Source organism: Chiloscyllium plagiosum, unplaced genomic scaffold (genome assembly GCF_037043375.1).
Source record: "Chiloscyllium plagiosum isolate Xiang-an unplaced genomic scaffold, Cpla_swu_hap1 HiC_scaffold_2, whole genome shotgun sequence".
In the NCBI taxonomy this organism is placed as follows: domain Eukaryota; kingdom Metazoa; phylum Chordata; class Chondrichthyes; order Orectolobiformes; family Hemiscylliidae; genus Chiloscyllium; species Chiloscyllium plagiosum.
This window is the reverse complement of record NW_028270140.1, coordinates 69,012,963-69,033,042: the sequence shown is the minus strand read 5'-3', so window position 1 is coordinate 69,033,042 and position 20,080 is coordinate 69,012,963. Positions and strand designations below refer to the sequence as shown.

Below are 20,080 nucleotides of genomic sequence, written 5' to 3'. Positions count from 1 at the left end.
TATAATTCCCAGGGTTATAATTCCCTTTCTTGAACAAGGGAATAACATTAGCCACTCTCCAATGCAAAGATCATCACCAAAGGTGCCACAATCTCTTCCCTCACTTCTCATAGAAACCTTGGGTATAGCCCGTCTGGCCTAGGGGATTTATCTGTCCTCATGTTTTTCAAAATTTTCAGCACATCTTCCTCCTTAATTTCAACTGTTCGAGCATATAACCTGTTTCACACAGTCTTCACAAATGACAAGATTGCTCTGATTAGTGAATACTGAAGCAAAGTATTCATTAAGGACTTCCCTTATCTCTTCCAACTCCAGGCACAAATTCCGTCCAGTATCTCTGAATGGCCCCACCTTCACTCTGGCCATCCTCATGTTCTTCATATAAGTGTAGAATGCCTTGGGGTTTTCCTTAATCCTACCCCTCCCAAGGCTTTTTCATGCCTCCTTCTAGTGCTCCTTAGTCCATTCTTTAGTTCCTTCCTGGCTACCTTGTAACCCTTGAGAGCCCTGTCTGATCCTTGCTTCCTCATCCTTAAGTAAGTTTCCTTCTTCCTCTTGACTAGATGTTTCACGTCTCTTGTCATCCAAAGTTCTTTCCCCCTACCATCCCTTCCTTGCCTCAGTGGGACAAACCTATCCAACAAGTGCTTCCTAAACAACCTCCACATTTCTGTTGTGCATTTCCCTGAGAACATCTGTTCCCAATTTATGGTCCACAGTTCTTGCCTAATAGCATTGTAAATCCCCCTCCCCCAATTAAATATTTTTCCATACTGTCTTCTTCTATCCCTCTCCATGACTATAGTAAAGGTCAGGGAGTTGTGACCACTATCACCAAAATGCTCTTCCACCAAGAGATCTGACACCCGACTTAGTTTGTTGCCAAGCACCAAATCCAAATGGCATCCCCTCTAGTTGGCCTATCTATGTATTGAGTCAGGAATCCTTCCTGGACACACCTGACAATATCTGCTCCTTCCAAACTACTTGAACTAAGGAGGTTCCAATAGTTGAAGTCACCCATGACAACAGCACTATTGCACCTTTCCAAAATCTGCCTCCCAATCTGCTCCTCAGTGTCTCTGTTGATTTTGGCGGATCTATAGAAAACTCCCAATAAAGTGACTGCTTCTTTCCTGTTTCCGACTTCTACCCACACTGACTTAGTAGACAAACCCTCCTTGACAACCTCCGTTTCTGCAGTATCCCTTATTAGCAATGCCACTCTCCCATCTTTTTTTTAACCTCCTCTTCCCCCACCTTCCTTTTGAAACATCTAAACGCCGGAACATCCAACAACCATTCCTGCCCCAGTGATATTCAAGTCTCCTTAATGGCCACAACATCATAGTTCCAAGTATTTATCCATGCTCATCCAAGTTCATCACCCTTATTTCTGACATTTCTGGTGTTAAAATAGACAGACTTCAACCCATCACAATGACTGCAATTATGCTCTATCATCTGTCTATCTTTCCTCACAGACTCTCTGCGTGCTGTATCTACCTGTTCACCAGCTAGCCCATCCTCTGATTTGTAGCTCTGATTCCGAACCCCTTGCCAAACTAGTTTAAACACTCCCAAAGAGCTCTTGCAAAGCTCCCGTCCAGGATTTTGGTACCCCTTCAGTTCAGGTGCAACCCGTCCTCCTTGTACAGGTCCCACCTTCCTCAGAAGGTATTCCAAGGATCCACATTTCTGAAGCTCTCTCTCTTACACCAATTCTGCAGCCACGTGTTCAGCTGCACTCACTCTCTGTTCCGAACCTCATTAGCCCGTTGCACTGGTAGCAATCCTGAGATTACTACTCTGCTCGTCCTGCTTTTTAGCTTCCAACCTAACTCCCTATATTCACTTTTCAGGTCCTCATCCCTTTTCCTTGCTATGTTATTGGTACCGATGTGTGCCATGACTTCTGTCTGCCAACTCTCTCTCGTAAGAATCCTTAGACTCGATCTGAGACATCCCTGGCCCTGGCACCCAGGAGGCACCATGCCATCTGGGATCCTCAATCATGCCCACAGAATCTCCTGTCTGTTCCTCTCACGATTGAATCTCCTATCACTGTCCTCCCTTCTGTTCTGATCACAGAGCCTGGCTCATTGCCAGAGACCTGGCCACTGTGGCTTTCCCCTGGTAGGTCCCCCCCCCAACGCTATCGAAAGTGGTATACTTATTATTGAGGGGAATGGCCACAGGAGATCCCTGCACTGTTTGCCTATTCTTTTTCCCTCTCCTAATGCTACCTTTATCCTGTAACTTAAGTGTGACGACCTCCCTATAACTCCTCTCTATCACCCCCTCAGCGTCCCAAATGATCCGAAGTTCATTCAGTTCCAGCTCAAGTTCCCTAACCCAGTCTGTGAGGAGCTGGAGCTGGAGTTGGCTGCACTTCTTGCGGGTGAAGTCAGCAAGGACACTAGTGGTGACCCTTACCTTCCAATTCCTGCAAGAGGAGCATGCAACTCCTATCCCCTCTGCTCTCAGTTGCCAAAAGAGAAAGAAATCCTTACCTTACCAAACCTTAACACAGAGTCTTTTGTTTTGGTTAGAGGATGACAGGTGGGAGACACTACTCATGTAGTATTTCAGGTTTAGCCACTGCCCGAATATATTAGTTCACTTACCCAGCAGTCCCCGTGTCTGCTTCCCCTCCTGTTCAGCCTTTGCTCCGCCAATTCACGAGGTAAGTGTTTTATATTCAAATTTACCTTCCCGGCTGCCCCTAGGCTCACGCTGTCTTGACTCCCGCGGCTGAAACTGGACTATCACTGGACTAATGATTTGGAGGCCCACATTGAGGACATGAGTGCAAATCTCACCATGGCAGAATTGGAATTCAGTAATGAACAAAACCCTCTGGCATTGTAAAACCAATCTGTTTCATTTATGGCCTTTAAAAGGTGGAAATCTATTGTTCTTGCTGAGTAAGTTCAACATCTGACTCCAGGCCCACAGCAATTTGGTTGATTCTTAACTACCATCTGCAGTAGTCTGGGAAACCAATCAGTACAAGGAATGGGCAACAAATGGTAGCCTTGCAAATTACACAATAAATAGCTTCATACCTAGTTGAGTGTTGCCCTGGACAAGCTGATTCTAGTAAATTTGAATTAATGTGAGACAGTGCAACCATCTGGTGCACCAATTCTGAACCCACTGAAATGTCTCCATCTCACTTATCCATCCCCCATGCAATTCCTTGAAACAATTCAACAAGCAACAATTCATCCCTCTCAATCTTAATCATTTCTAGTCTTTCACACTTATGTAACCATTCTTTTCATGACAAAGACCTGTGGAGCAGATCGCAGATAAAAATAAAAAGGTTGGGACAATGGAGCTTTGAAACACATTAAACTGAAGTGTAGCAATCTAAGTGCTAATCACCCATCAGTAACCTTGTGCAACTACAGTCTATTACCTACATTTTATTGTGACTATGTCATGCAAATCATGTGGCTTTAGCAAAACTGCAAAAAAGGTTATTTGCTCTCATGTTCTGAATGTTTAATATTCTTGTTTGTTCTTCTCTGTGCTTTAGAACTCACAAGGGCCTAGTCAAAGACCACCACATCTTGGTCTGTGCAGGCATTTGATAGGAAGTAGTGTTGGGGCATTACTGAGCAGGATGAGAAAAATATGGGAAGAGTGGCAATGCTTTGAGCAGAGTCTCCAATCTGTACATCCTTTCTGCATCTTTCCTTTCATGGGCTACTCATATTTTGCTGCTAGGTAAAGCCGGAGAGCACAATTATGTAGCTCAGCAAGATACTAGATAGCCAAAAATGATGAGGGGGGAAGATAGCTGGGAAGGTGATAGGCAGATGCAGGTTGGGATGATAGTAATAGGTCAGAGAAGAGGGTGAAGCAGATAGTTGGGAAGTAAGATGGACAGGTAGGAAGTTCAAGAGGGCAGTGCCGTGTTGGCAGGTTAGAATTGGGATGAGGTGCAGGAGAGGGGAAATTAGGAAACTAGTGAAGTAGATGGAACATGAATCAGGCATGCAATTCCTTTTCTCCACTGATTTCTATTTCCCATGATCATGCTGCAAGTTCTCAAACTGGTCTCTTCCTACCTCTCACTTTATCTCTCCTTACCAAATTTCTTTACTTACCTGAGAACCACTGTGATGCAACAGTAATCTTCCATTGCAACTCATCTGTTACTCTTGGTTTGCTGGCTTGATATAAAACAGACCTTAGGCTTAAAATAAGAGGTGGTTCAAGCCTCATTATTCAGAAACTGGGATTGTGAACAGTTGGTGCACTCAACTTTTCAGTGCCCATGTTGAATTGATTACATGGATAAATGTAGTTGTTGTGTGTGAAATCTATGAGCTATTTTTTGGGACTGTAATGATGTCTTTGAGTTTTGATGCATTTTCATCCTATTCCACATTTATTTTTGTCAGCCTTTTTTTCTTCCTTTTTAACTGGTCATTGCCTTAATTGTTCCTAATGTAAGCTTTTGATCTTAATCTGGTAGGCAGAGCTGAGCATCTTGAAAGCTCACAACATTTTGTTCTGTTTGACAGTGTACTAAATTCTGAGTAAAGAATTTCCAATCTTAACAGTTTTTCCTCTGTAGCTAATGTTGTTTCCAATAACAAACTTGCTGCTTACGGTGTACATTTATTTTTAGTGTTTGTTGTTCAACATTAATAAAGTTTCATTAAAAAAAGACAGTGGTTTATTATCCTTGAACAAATACATTGTAAATGTGTTTATTAGTTAATTGATCTAGAAAATGAGTTCCATTTTACACAAATTCTGCTAGTTTTGTGCCAATAATTGAAAATTTACAGCCATAAGGGCTTTGTGTCAGTCTTTTATGAAAGGCAAAATGTGAAAAAGTAATGTCCAAATTTTAAAATTATTTAGAGATTAAACACAGGATTCTGACATTTATAGTTATGGGGATTATGTTCTGCAAGTCTGTTATACATTGTGATTTTTTATGCTACTAAAGTGGAAATTGGTTATGCCCTGTTATCTGGTCCCTGACAAATGGTGCACTGATGCCAGCTGCTTCATTAAAAGGCCGATGATTTGTGCATTTAACTTTGATAATTGTCTGGCTACATGTCTAATAGTCTTTTATAATTCAATTTAATGTAAACATGGCTGTTGGTGGAAACCACTTCCTAGGCTATTACGCTAGTGAAATATCAGTAGTAAAGCAAGGCCTACCACATGTACTACTCATCAGAAACAAATTTCATACTGTTGTTGATGTGTATGGATATTCATACATGGAAATCTGCTAGCATGGTATGTCATGCTCATTTATTTTGACCCATCCCAATTTACCTACTGCAATGATGTTTACCAATTAGTTCTTCAAAAGAATTTTTCAAAGGATTCTTAAACAGTGGTTTGACCCCTCAGAAGGACATCCATGGAGTGTGTTTCAAATGTTAAAAAAATTGGCTGAACAAATTTACTAGTAACATATAAAGGATTCAATGCATTGCTATATTTGCAAGTGTATCTGTCCTGCACCCCAACATTGGAAACAATGCATGCAGGCTAATTTTCACCCTCCTTTACATTAATGTATTGATATTGAATATAAGAAGTGAGGCTTCAACAATATTCAGGATTTTTTTTAAATTACAGGAATATTGTATACATCTCCCACAGATGCTTTAACTGTTTGTCCTACGTTTCTGAAGAATTCTTTTAATACTTCAAGCTTGCCAGTGAAGAGTTCGCTTCTCATTGATTGCTGCATGAATCTTTTCCACAAGTATGTAAGCTACCTATCAGTTTAATGATGCTGAATTCCTAACCCTTCCTTAAGAATTCTGTATGTTAAGGCAAAGCTAGTTGTACAGTTAACAAGAAAGGTTAAATCACATTTGGGAAAAAAAATAATATTTTGAAAGTCAGATAACAGATACAGTATGAATATTTTATCTTGGAAAAGACCTATTGTGAATAGATCTAATAGGAGTATCACTGCTTCTCTGTCAGCGTGACATTCCAAGACATTATGAATAAATTTGAGCATGTTTCCTGTGTGACCTTTCAATTGAGTTTGAGATTACTCCGAGAGGGAACAATACCTATAATGTTTAAATGGCTGGGAAAGAGAAAGTTGGAAAAATAAATAAAAATGCAGATTGAATGAAAATTATTCAAGTAGTCAACAAGTCATTCAGTATTTTGCTTTAAGTAGAACCCTTTATAAGAACTTTAATTTTGAGCCAAAGCTTAAAGAAAATCGTGCATTGATCTGGAGTATTTAAGAAGGCAAACACTTAAAAAGCCAATGAAAATGTTTGAGGTATTGTCATTATTGTAATGTAAAAAAAAAGCCTAATTTCTATATGACAGCCAGAAAAATAAGTAATTTCAATAAAAAATAAATTGCTTTTATTTTATTCCTGATTGAATAAAGTGCTGTTTAGGACACTCATTTAAATAGTAACATAGAGTCATAGAGATGTACAGCATGGAAACAGACCCTGGGTCGGACATTAATTAAAGGTTTCATACTATGGTAGATAGTGGCATATCTTGCTATGCTTTTAAACTAATTAAATTAACAGTAATATACATCGCCTAAGCTAGAAAAAGTAGCAGACCGCCTTTTACAAATATAGGAACAAGGAACTCTGGACCATTCGGTATGAGCATGGCTGATCCTTTATCTCAATGCTATACTCCTACTCCATATATCTTGAAGCCTTTATGATCTAGAAATCTATCTGTGAAATGTTGTTGGCCCCCCCCCACTTTATGTAGTAGAGAATTCCACAAGGTCACCATTCTTTGAGTAAAGGAATTTCTCTTTATCTCAGTTGTAAGTGGTCTACCTTATATCCTGAAACTATGTTCCCTTGTTCTAGACAACTCTAGGGCGAGCTTTTCCCTTTATCCAAAACCCCAAAACAAAACCAAGTCTTGGCCAGACAGTTAACATTTTCTTCAGGATCCGGGCTAGGAAGCCATTTAGTTGCTGGTAGGTGGACTCGAGAGAGCAAAAGAGGTGTGAATTGAATAAGAGAACTATAGGCTGGTGTCCAGAAGTGCACACATGCTGGAAAGCCCACCCTAATCGAGGTGGAAATAGTTAAATTGCTTAGCGACATCCAAATCAGAACCAGTCAAAATAAATGTCTGGTTAACTGATTATCTGGTTCAAATGGAGGTTACTACTGGCGCAGCTATATCAGTGATTGTAGAAACAGTCTTTAACAAGCTTCACTGTGGACCCCAACCCTTAAGTTTGTGTAACACCTCAGTAGGACTGAGAACCTATACAGGGGAACCTATATATATTAATGTTCCTTTGTCATATGAGAAGCAGCTAGTTCAGTTATCACTGATTATAGTAAAAGGCTCAAGCCCAAGCCAGATGGGGTGAAATTAGTTGAGGAAGATGCATGGAGATTTGCTCAAGATTCTTCAGTTAGAAAATGTCTGCCTGAATGAAGTTTTAATAAAACCTGAACGTTTTTCAAGAAGGACTAGGGACTATCAGAGGAGGCAAGCTGACCTTGCATGTTGACTAGGAAGCAATTCCACAATTCTGCAAGACCAACCTGCTGCCATTTGCCTTATGTGCAGAAGTAGAATCAGAAATCAGGAGGCTGGAAAGCTAACAAATCATCTAACTAATCCAGTTTGTGGAATAGCAGCACCAGTCATACTGCTTGTGAAGCCTGACAGGTCAGTTCACCTTTGTGGGGATTTTAAACAAACGGTAAACTTGTTCTCATGGCTGGATAATCCAATACCTCGCATTGTGGACTTAGAACTGGCAGAAGGGCTATCTTTCATGAAGCTGGGCATGAATGATGTGGACCTGCAATTGCAGTTAGGTGAGGATTCCCAGAAGTTTGCTACAATTAATACCCATAAGGATTTGTATCATTTGGGATATCATCAGCCGGTGCCATTTTTTAGCGGACAATCGAGAACCTTTTACAAGATCTACCCCAGGATGCCATTTATCTGGATGACATGTTAAAAACAAGGAATTTAAAGCATTTAAAGAACTTGAATATAGTCCTTCAATGTTTCTGCAAGGTGGAAATATGTCTTAAAAGGAAAAAATGTGTGTTCCAAGACATATTTAGGCTGCAGGGTTGACAAGACCGGGTTACCCCTATTGGAAGATAAAGTGAGGGCGATCAAAGGTACCATCACTCCCACGTCTGTACTGGAGCTTAGATCTTTCCTTGTATTAGAGTCATAGAGATGTACAGCACGGAAACAGACCCTTCAGTCCAACTCATCCGTGCTGAACAGAATTCCCAACACAATTTAGTCCAACCTGCCAGTACCCAGTCCACATCCCTCCAAACCCTTTCTATTCATATACCCAACCAGATAACTTTTAAATGTTGCAATTATACTAGACCCCACCACTTCCTTTGGCAGCCCATTCTACACATGCACCTCCATCTGCATGAAAATGTTGCCCCTTAGGTCTCTTTTATATCTTTCCCCTCTCACCCTAAACCTATGCCCTCTAGTTCTGGACTCCCCCACCCCAGGGAAAAGACCTTGTCTATTTACCTGATCATGCCCCTCATGATTTTATAAACCTCTATAAAATCACCCCTCAGCCACCGACGCTCCAGGGAAAACAGCCCTAGCCTATTCAACCTCTCCCTATAGCAGCAAAATCGACGTTTCGGGCAAAAGCCCTTCATCAGGAATAAAGGCAGAGATCCTGAAGCATGGAGAGATAAGCTAAAGGAGGGTGGGGGTGGGGAGAAAGTAGTATAGAGTACAATAGGTGAGTGGCGGAGGAGATGAAGGTGATAGGTCAGGGAGGAGCGGGTGGAGTGGATAGGTGGAAAAGGAGCTAGGCAGGTCGGACAAGTCCGGACAGGTCAAGGGGACAGTGCGGAGCTGGAAGTTTGAAACTAGGATGAGGTGGGGGAAGGGGAAATGAGGAAGCTGTTGAAGTCCACATTGATGCCTTGGGGTTGAAGTGTTCTGAGGCGGAAGATGAGGCGTTCTTCCTTCAGGCGTCTGGTGGTGAAGGAGCGGCGGTGAAGGAGGCCCAGGACCTCCATGCCCTCGGCAGAGTGGGAGGGGGAGTTGAAATGTTGGGCCACGGGGCGGTTTGGTTGATTGGTGCGGGTGTCTCGGAGATGTTCCCTAAAGCGCTCTGCTAGGAGGCGCCCAGTCTCCCCAATGTAGAGGAGACCGCATCGGGAGCAACGGATACAATAAATGATATTAGTGGATGTGCAGGTAAAACTTTGATGGATGTGGAAGGCTCCTTTAGGGCCTTGGATAGAGGTAAGGGAGGAGTTGTGGGCACAGGTTTTACAGTTCCTGCGGTGGCAGGGGAAAGTGCCAGAATGGGAGGGTGGGTCGTAGGGGGGCGTGGACCAGGTAGTCACGGAGGGAATGGTCTTTGCGGAAGGCGGAAAGGGGTGGGGAGGGAAATATATCCCTGGTGGTGGAGTCTTTTTGGAGGTGGCGGAAATGTCGGCGGATGATTTGGTTTATGCGGAGGTTTGTAGGGTGGAAGGTGAGCACCAGGGGCGTTCTGTCCTTGTTACGGTTGGAGGGGTGGGGTCTGAGGGCGGAGGTGCGGGATGTAGACGAGATGCGTTGGAGGGCATCTTTAACCACGTGGGAAGGGAAATTGCGGTCTCTAAAGAAGGAGGCCATCTGGTGTGTTCTATGGTGGAACCGCTCCTCCTGGGAGCAGATACGGCAGAGGCGGAGGAATTGGGAATACGGGATGGCATTTTTGCAAGAGATAGGGTGGGAAGAGGTTACCCCTCCGAACAAAGTTCAGGTAGGTGTGAGGCAGTCCTGAATAAATACGTAGACGACATAAAAGCTGCAAACTCGCAAAAAGGGCAGGAGCAAAACATACTCAGCCTCTCGCAAGTTGTGAGTTCTCTCCCTCCTTCTAGTGAAGAAACCTTGGAGTCAGAGATGAACAGGGCAGATGTCACAGCTTCAATGCATTTACTGCCTTAAGAAAAGGATGAATTTCTTCTGAGATGCTCTAGGTGAAAGAGGCGGGCTGTGGTCCTGTACACACCACCCATATTCAAGGCTGAGTCAGTGGAAGCAGACTGAGTGCAAAAATGCCCTAGGAGAAGCGACAAGAGAAAGAGGAGGCCTATGTCGCCAGACTTAGAAGGGGAGGGATGTAGTGATTGTACAAGGTCAGCCAGGTGGACCTCCTAGAATATGAGTTCCATGATTAGAGCAGATTAACAACCCCAATCTGGGAGCCTGGCTGACAGATTTAAACAAAAGTGACAGCAGGCTCTGAGGAAGCAGGACCAGTGTTAAGTATTATGCACATGTAAGTAAAGGCTGATTTGGTGACGGGATACTGGCCTCTGGAATTATTTCAGTCACAGAATCAATCTTGGTCTAGCTTTCAGATTTTATTATATTTTGGATTACCAAGCTTTGTTTTCATACAAATTGTACAGGGACAGAGAATATTTCTGATCCTCTGCCCTGAAAGCAACTAGAATGTATCTGGCGGAACAGACAGCTTTGTTCATATACCACAATTATAAAATTTTTACCATTTTCTTTTGCTTAAACCCTTTCAAATAGGATTTTTTTTTTCCTCGAGCAACGTTTTTCTATTATTGTAAGTCAATCTCATGATCTCTGAGTTAGAAGGAATCAAGTTTCATTAAGTGGGATGCAAATGTTTGCTTCTGTGCAGATGGAAACAAGGTTGAAGAATCCGATTGGCAATGATTGCAAGAAATGAAGTAATAATGAATTGAAAATAGACCTACGCTGTGCCTGTTCCTTGAATCATGGACTTTTGAGTTTGCAGTGCAACTTCATTAATTTGGACCTCAGTAAAATCAATTTCAGTTCTTCTGGAATATAATTAATTCAAATACACCATCATGTGCACTAGTGAGAAGAGAACAAAGGAGAACAATTATCGAGACTGTGGCTCGTAATCCAGATCATTGTTTTGTAGGCTGAGGTTAAACACACTTGAAATGAGGATATCCTCATCCTGTTGAATAGGAAAGCCAAGGGTGAGAGGCAGATTTAAACTACTGCAATAGACGTAGGTACGGTATGTGCGCACTCTTGCAGGGATCATTCCCAAAAATAGCTCTCTATTCTGGCACTTAACTTTTTTCTGGGATCAGCACCCAACGTGAAGGTTTTTAGGACAATTTCAGTTTTGAATAGCTGGATTTGGAACATTCACCCTGTTTTTGGAAGGCGCCTCTAGAATGCGGGCCTGGTGGTGCATGCTCAAAGATCATTGAAAGTGGCAGGACGAATAATTAAGGTAGTTAACAGAAAGCATATGTGATACTCTCTTCATACACAAGGCTTCTGAATACAAAAAAAGAATTTGTGTTAAATATTTTCAAATCATTTAGATCTCAGCTTGAGAACTGTGTGCAATTTTGGGTATCACATCAGAAAAACAACATCAAGGCCTTCGAGCAGGAATAGAGGAGGCTTATTTGGATAATGAGGGCAGTGGCATTTCAGTTATGTGGAAGAGATTGATAAAGCTGGGATTATTATAAAGGTTAAGAGGTAACATTAATACTTAAAGAAGATTTTAATAGAAATCTAGAGAGAAGCTGGACTAAATTAATCTGTACATGTCAGTAAACATAAGTGGGCCCCAAGCCTGGATTGTTATAGAGTCATAGAAATGTACAGCACGGAAACAGACCCTTCGGTCCAACCTGTCCATGCCGACCAGATATCCCAACCCAATCTAGTCCCACCTGCCATCACCTGGCCATTATCCTTCGAAACCCTTCCGAATCACATACCCATCCAAACATCTTTTAAATGTTGCAATTGTACTAGTCTCCACCATTTCCTTTGGCAGCCCATTGTACACATGCACATCCCTCTGCATGAAAATGTTGTCCCTGAGGTCTCTTTTATATCTTTCCCCTCTCACCCTAAACCTATATTCTCTAGTTCTGGACTCCCCAGGGAAAAGACTTTGTCTATTTATCCTATCCATACCCCTCATAATTTTGTAAACCTCTGTAAGGTCATCCCTCAGCCTCTGATGCTCCAGGGAAAACAGCCCCAGCCTGTTCAGCCCCTCTTTATAGCTCAAATCCTCAAACCCTGGCAACATCCTTGTAAATCTTTTCTGAACCCTTTCAAGTTTCACAACATCTTTCCTGAACCCTTTCAAGTTTCACGACATCTTTCCGATAGGAAGGAGACCAGAATTGCACGTAATATTCCAAATGTGGTCCAACCAATGTCCTGAACAGCCGCAACATGACCTCCCAACTCCTGTACTCAATACTCTGACCAATAAAGGAAAGCATACCAAACGCCTTCTTCACTATCCTATCTACCTGCGACTCCACTTTCAAGGAGCTATGAACCTGCACTCCAAGGTCTCTTTGTTCAGCAACACTCCCTAGGACCTTACCATTAAGTGTATAAGTCCTGCTAAGATTTGCTTTCCCAAAATGCAGCACCTCGCATTTATCTGTATTAAACTCCATCTGCCACTTCTCAGCCCATTGGCCCATCTATTCAAGATCCTGTTGTAATTTGAGGTAACCTTCTTCGCTGTCCACTACACCTCCAATTTTGGTGTCATCTACAAACTTACTATACCTCTTATGCTCGCATCCAAATCATTTATATAAATGACGAAATGTAGAGGACCCATTACCGATCCTTATGGCACTCCACTAGTCACAGACCTCCAGTCTGAAAAACAACCCTCCACCACCACCCTCTGTCTTCTACCTTTGAGCCAGTTTTGTATCCAAATGGCTAGTTCTCCCTGTATTCCATGAGATCTAACCTTGCTCACCTGTCTCTAATGGGGAACCTTGTTGAACGCCTTACTGAAGTCCATATAGATCGCATCTACCGCTCAATCCTCATCAATCTTCTTTGTTACATCTTCAAAAAACTCAATCAAGTTTGTGAGACATGATTTCCCATGCACAAAGCCATGTTGACTATCCCGAATCAGTCCTTGCCTTTCCAAATACATGTACATCCTGTCCCTCAGGATTCCCTCCAACAACTTGCCCACCACCGACGTCACACTCACTGGTCTATAGTTCCCTGGCTTGTCCTTACCACCCTTCTTAAACAGTGGCTTCACGTTAGCCAACCTGCAGTCTTCTGGCACCTCACCTGTGTTTATCGATGACAAGATATCTCAGCAAGAGGCCCACCAAACACTTCTCTAGCTTCCCACAGAGTTCTAGGGTACACCTAGTTAGATCCTGGGGATTTAACTTTATGAGTTTCGAGACATCCAGCACTTGCTCCTCTGTAATCTGGACATTTTTCAAGATGACACCTTCTATTTCCCTACATTCTATATCTTCCATGTCCTTTTCCACAGTAAATACTGATTCAAAATACTCATTAGTATCTCCCCCATTTTCTGCGGCACAACACAAAGGCCGCCTTGCTGGTCTTTCAGGGGCCCTATTCTCTCCCTAGTTACCCTTTTGTCCTTAATGTATTTGTAAAGACCCTTTGGATTCTCCTTAATTCTGTTTACCAAAGCTATCTCACGTCCCCTTTTTGCCCTCCAGATTTCCCACTTAAGTATGCTCCTACTGCCTTTATACTCTTCTAAGGATTCACTCGATCTATCCTGTCTCTATACCTGACATATGCTTCCTTCTTTTTAACCAAACCCTCAATTTCTTTCGTCATCTAGCATTCTCTACACCTACCAGCCTTTCCTTTCACCCTAACAGGAATATACTTTCTCTGGATTTTCATGATCTCATTTCTGAAGGTTTCCCATTTTCTAGCTGTCCCTTTACCTGCAAACATCTGCCCCCAATCAGCTTTTGAAAGTTCTTGCCTAATACCGTCAAAATTGGCCTTTCTCCAATTTAGAACTTCAACTTTTAGATCTGGTCTGACCTTTTCCATCACTATTTTAAATCTAATAGAATTATGGTCGCTAGCCCCAAAATGCTCCCCCACTGACACCTCAGTCACCTGCCCTGCCTTATTTCCCAAGAGGAGGTCAAGTTTTGCACCTTCTCTCGTAGGTACATCCGCATACTGAATCAGAAAATTTTCTTGTACGCACTTAACAAATTCCTCTCCATCTAAACCCTTAACACTATGGCAGTCCCAGTCTATGTTTGGAAAGTTAAAATCCCCTGCCTTAACCACCTTACAGAGAACGGAGATCTCCTTACAAATTTGTTTCTCAATTTCCTTCTGACTATTAGGGAGTCTATAATACAATCCCAATAAGGTGATCATCCCTTTCTTATTTTTCAGTTCCACTCAACTAACTTCTCTGGAGATATTTCCGGGAATATCCTCCCTCAGTACAGCTGTAATGCTATCCCTTTTCAAAAATGCCACTCCCCCTCCTGTCTTGCCTCCCTTTCTATCCTTCCTGTAGCATTTGTATCCTGGAACAATAAGCTGCCAGTCCTGCCCATCCCTGAACCATGTTTCTGTAATTGTTATGATATCCCAGTCCCATGTTCCTAACCATGCCCTGAGTTCATCTGTCTTCCCTATTAGGCCCCTTGCATCAAAATAAATGCAGTTTAATTCATTAGTCCGACCTTGACCCTGCCTGCCCTGACTGTTTGAGTCGCTTCTGTTGTCAACTGTACCAGTGTCAGATTGATCCCTTTCCTCATTATCTCCTTGAGCCCCCCCCTCCCCACCTACTAGTTAAAATCCTCCTAAGCAGTTCTAGCAAATCTCCCTGCAGTATATTAGTACCCCTCCAATTTAGGTGCAATCCGTCCTTCCTGTTCAGGTCACTTCTACCCCAAAAGAGGTTCCAATGATCCAAAAATGTGAATCCTTCTCCCATACACCAGCTCCTCAGCCGTGCATTCATCTGCTCTATCCTCCTATTCCTGCCCTCACTAGCATAGCACTGGGAGTAATCCAGATATTATTACTCTCTAGGACCTCCTTTTTAAATTCCTTCCTAACTCTGTGTAATCTCCCTTCAGAATCTCAATCTTTTCCCTTCCTATGTCTTTGGTTCCAATGACCTCTTACTGGCCCTTCTCCCCTTTGAGAACATTCTGCACTCTCTCTGAGACATTCTTGATCCTGGCACCAGGGAAGCAATACACCATTCTGATTTTTTGCTGCTGGCCACAGAAACGTCTGTCTGTACCTCGGACTGGAGAGTCCCCTAACACAATTGATCTCTTGGAACCCGACCTACCCCTCATTGCATTAGAGCCAGTCTCAATACCAGAAACTTGGCTGTTCGTGCTACATTCCCCTGTGAATCGATCACCCCCTTTATTTTCCAAAACAGCATACTTGTTTGAAATGAGGATTCCCACAGAAGACTCCTGCACTAATGTTCAGATGCGGCGATGTCTTCCTGCAGCTAGTGGGTCATTGAATATATTCAAGGCTGAGTTCATTTGACTTTAAAGAAGGAAAAAGTGGATGGTTATGGGGGAGGCAAGAAAATGGTTTTAAGAAAAGTTACAGAGTCAGACCGCACAGAAACACCCTTACCTTTCCTAGAGTTAACCCATCTATGTGACTGTATCTGCGACTTTTCCCCCTTCCTATAACTGCCATCCATCACAGACCGTTGCTGTTTCAAATTCCTCATTGCCTCTAACTGTCTCTTCAACTGATCCATTCAATCTGATAGGATTCACAACCAACAGCAATTATTGCAGATATAATCCACAGTAACCCATAAACTCTTCTTAAACTCCCACATCTGACAAGAAGCGCATATCACTCTACTAATGGCCATTTTTGCTCCATCAGAATCAACAGACCAAGAAAATAACACCGTCTTATTCCTCTACAAAACACTGCTCCAGGTTAAACTAATAGTTATGGCTTATATTTTAAATTTAATCAAGAGACATCTCTCAAAAAACATATAGAGAAGGTGTCTGTCAGTGCGACTTTATTTGAGATGCATTTTAGCTACCTCCAAGTTCACTGTCCAATTTCCTAACCTGGGCTTGCCAGTGTGTGACTTTAAGAAACATAGACAATCTTTTAGACCATGCAGTGTATCAAATGAGCTGTTCATAAGAGAACTTTGAATAAGCTACTGTTCAACAGCTTAATAAAGAGTTGGGTGTTAACTGGAGTCTTAACGGAGGAATGGGAAGGAATGGAAAAACAAGGGGCTTATATAGATAAAAGCTTGGTCACCAACGTCCAGTATCAAAGGAAAGAAGAATTTGGTGGCAAGATTTAAGATGGAGGTTGAGACGTGGAATGCAGATGAGATGGATTGGTAGGAACATTGTCAAGTTGGGGGAGATGAAAACCAGGGTGTATGAAGCCATGAAAATAGTTAAACAACAAAGTAGGAATTTTATGTTTGAGATGTTAGGGAGCTGGGAGCCAGGAACCACTAAAGGTTAGCAAAGAGAAGTATAATAGGTGAATGGGATAGGAAAAGTAGCTAATCTCGGAAGAACTGAAGTTTATATAGTGTCGAGGTTAGGAAGTGACTCAGGTGCACATCTGAACGGATAGGTTTGAAGTTGACAAATTCCTTATTCACATGTTACACCAGAATTTCTCCAACATTGTACAACGTAAATTTCTCTGAAGTGATATGGTGCAAAACAAGTATGATATGTTGATGACTCTGGTGTACAAATCTACTGTTATGAACCAGATTTACTTTAATCATTTCATGAATCTAGACACTTGATGTGCTGCACTTAAGTTGTTTCAGGACAGAGATCTCCATGCAGCACTCACGTTTTTTGCCACAAAACCACCAAATAATTAGCCATGCATTATATGTAAAGGCAGAAACAAGTTCTCTGAAATGTCCCTCATGCAGTTGGGGATTTTTGAATTCTAGAACATGATTTCCACAGAGGTTGTCCTAGAGACAGTCAGCAGTTCTCTGAAAACATTACAAAATGGCTAAAATTAGCTGTTTGCACTGTTGAGAAACAGTGGACTTTGGCCTATCCACTGGCAAAGCAAGAGTTAGGCTTTCTATCACAGAAATTCAGGGCCATTTAGTTCACATATATATCCTGATTTGAGAATACTTTGTACAAAATATCAATAAGTGTGACTAACAGTTTCCAATATTTGAAGTATATTGGCTCAGCATTCTTTTGTTTTGAAAATGAACTCTTTTCAATGGAATATTATTTAATGTTGATATAATAAGGTCATTATTTTACTCTGCATTATTCTTTTACCTTTACTCTTTAGCACTATTGTCATTAGTTCCACGGATGTCAACGTGGGAGGACAGTACACAAACTCATCACTTGTGGGTTGCTGCGAAATGATGAATTCTCCTACATTTAACTGTGATCAGATCTCTTTCTAAAATAAGAAAAATAATTGGAAAACTGTAATGTCTTAATTTGCAGCTTTATTGTATTGATTAGTTTACTGTACATAGTATGTCTAATCCACTCACTCCACTACTCATTTCTCCACTACACACTTGAGAAACATAGACCCCACAAGTCTAATGCTTTAGAAACACATTCACAATTCATATGCCTTGTTGAAAGTAACAGTGATGTTATCCATCTTTTAAAATACATTAATCATATTACAGACATCTCCACATGAACATTTTCCCATTGTTTCTAATGAGATATAGTGCTTCTTTCAAGTTGAAATTGGAATACCAAATGGATAGAACAGCCATTTGAAGCAGAGGTACAAGCAAACAAAGTGCGTGTCCCTGATGCCACAACTAACACCCAGAGAGATTTCCTTTAATGCTCAACCTGATAAAATTTGCTTTTTGCTTTCAAACTTATTTGCTGTACGCTCAAAGTATCCTGCACACATCAGCAGTAGCTACTTCCCAGTGGCAATGCTGATTTCTCACAACTTGTGTCTCTGAATGGGTCAACAAAATCAGAAGCTAGTCTACCTTCTTTAAATGAATGCAGGCCCATAGACACCCATCTCTGGTAAAATTGCTGAAGTGTGGGCTCAGAATCTGCTTTCTGCCAACAAGTTGGCATCCCAAAATGCATTGTAAAACAATGGCTACTGTTTACACATGTTAAAGCATTTTTCAATACAATGTCAGATACAACTACAAAATTGTCACAATGTGAGAACCTTTGAGGAAAGCCACAGCTTCCTAGTCAGCCAACTCCTCATCTCCATGTACAGGTTGCTTTTTATTGGATCCAGTAAAATAGTGAAATTGAATACTCAACCCTATATTTCTGTATTGATATCTCTTCCAAAATTTGGCAATATAATTTCAAAATCCATTTGAGGGTTTCTAACACAAATCACACAAAGTACATAACCCATTAACGCCACACACTTTAACCAAAATGCTTCTTCAGCATCAGAGGTACTGTGTCAATAGATTATGAGCAAATATCTGAGTACTTAAGAAGAGAGTGTTACATAACTAGAAGAATGAACAAAGTGTATCATAAATGAAATAAAACCTGCTAAAATTCCAGTGAATAGGGCTGAATGTGTCTGCAATGTCAGGGAATATGCTGATTCCCTTGATGGAGCCTAAGTTCCTAAAACTCAATTTGTCCTGAACATTAACATGAGGATGAGAAAAACCTGGATTGGGAACTCCCATTTCCTGAACCTCAAAGTTTGGATGCAGTGGGCCAAGAGACAAAAATAATTACAAGACAAATACATCACTCACTTGGGAGCCTTTGAAAATAAAATTTTAAAGTAAATATGATACTCCTAAAATAGCCATTATTCCTGTATTTAGCAGGGCCATGACACTTCTGCACCTGAACCTAGCAACTAGAAGCTGGATTTTCTAGCAGAATGAGCATATAGGCAACTGAGATGTGCCCAGTATACTTTTATAGGTTAATCCTGGATGAATTATAAGCCAAAATCATGGCCCTTGGAATGTTAGGCTGTACTATTGCACCTCATAACTCCAAAAATTCTCCAGGCTGCCTGTGGATGTGAGTAAACATTGTGAATCAGTTGTGTCTACTGTTGGGGAAATATATACTTTGTTCCTCAGTGAGCAAGAAAAAATGAGATGCTGGGGTACTATCACTTCATCATCTGGTATATTTCTCACACTAAGCACTTGATTTACATTCCAAGGCAGATACTCCATCCTCACTTATTATTGACTTTCGTGTCCAAGGAACTGTGCATTCTGTGAAGGAATGGACCAGAAAATTACACCCTATTGTCAGAGGTACAGCAATCAAATATACAAACCCTTCTAAAGTTTATTTCTGTTGATCCCAAGATGGTGTATTTTGATTCCCCCTATCATAAATATACATTTATTTAAATTTTTAATGTCCTCCCCCATGGTGAGGTATTCAGCTAATTGTAGCTGCATATTGGAAGATCATGGGTGTCACACAACCCTGTGAGCACCCAAGTATGCAAATTACCTTGTCACTGGTGAGAATTCACAAAATCTATGTTACAATATACATTGACTAATAAGTCTTTTTAACTTTGAAAATGTATTTTCAAATTTTATGACCATTGAATGTTGGAAATTTATTATGTTTGTTATTTAAAAGATGGGAATGATATGTATTGAGGAATGTCATTTGTGACTTAATGGAACTGCTTCCCATTAAATGCATCTACTCGTTTCTTTAACTTTAGTCTATTGTCATTGCACAGCATAGTATTCAATTTAGAACAAACAATATATAAACTAAACAACTCGCTTGCTAGTCAGTTGCAGAATTCAGATTCATTAAGCCTTGAATTGCATAATGCGACTGTATGGGGAATCACAGAACATTAGAGCACATGTCATACTTATTTTGACAATTTGCAGAGCTACCCAACTAGTTCTGTTTTCATTCTTTCAAACCTGCCCTCGAAATTATTTCCCTTTTAGTATATTACAATTCCCTTTGAAAAGGAACTGTTGAATTTGCCTCCGCCATATTTCCTTGCAGTTTATTCAGATTATAGAAACTAATTGTAAACAAGCATTTCTGTGAAGAGAGGAACAGAGTTAATGTTTCAAATTGGTGATCTTTTATTAGAATAATCTGTCAGACGTGCTACCATTCCAGTGTACCTCTTCTGCACCCTCTGTAGTCCTTTGGCAACTGCCTAAAGTTCAGAGTTCAACATAATACTCCAGTTCAAGCTTACTAAATGCTAAACTAGAGTTTAGCTT

The 20,080-nt window shown here is 41.2% G+C and overlaps 1 protein-coding gene across 6 annotated transcripts in view; it reads left to right on the top strand.

Annotated features, from left to right (window-relative positions):
• LOC122561322 (solute carrier family 28 member 3-like) overlaps window positions 1-19,528 on the top strand; it is a 228,942-nt gene extending 209,414 nt beyond the window's left edge. For 5 of the 6 annotated variants that reach the window (XM_087997568.1, XM_043713029.2, XM_087997563.1 and 2 more), the window contains 2 exons: window positions 5,626-5,755; window positions 17,164-19,528. In XM_087997568.1, coding sequence (XP_087853694.1) covers window positions 5,626-5,755; window positions 17,164-17,284 — 251 coding nt within the window. In that variant the 3' untranslated portion in view covers window positions 17,285-19,528. The remainder of the gene's footprint in view (window positions 1-5,625; window positions 5,756-17,163) is intronic. The other variant, XM_087997564.1, reaches the window with a different exon arrangement.
• Window positions 19,529-20,080: the final 552 nt, after the last annotated feature.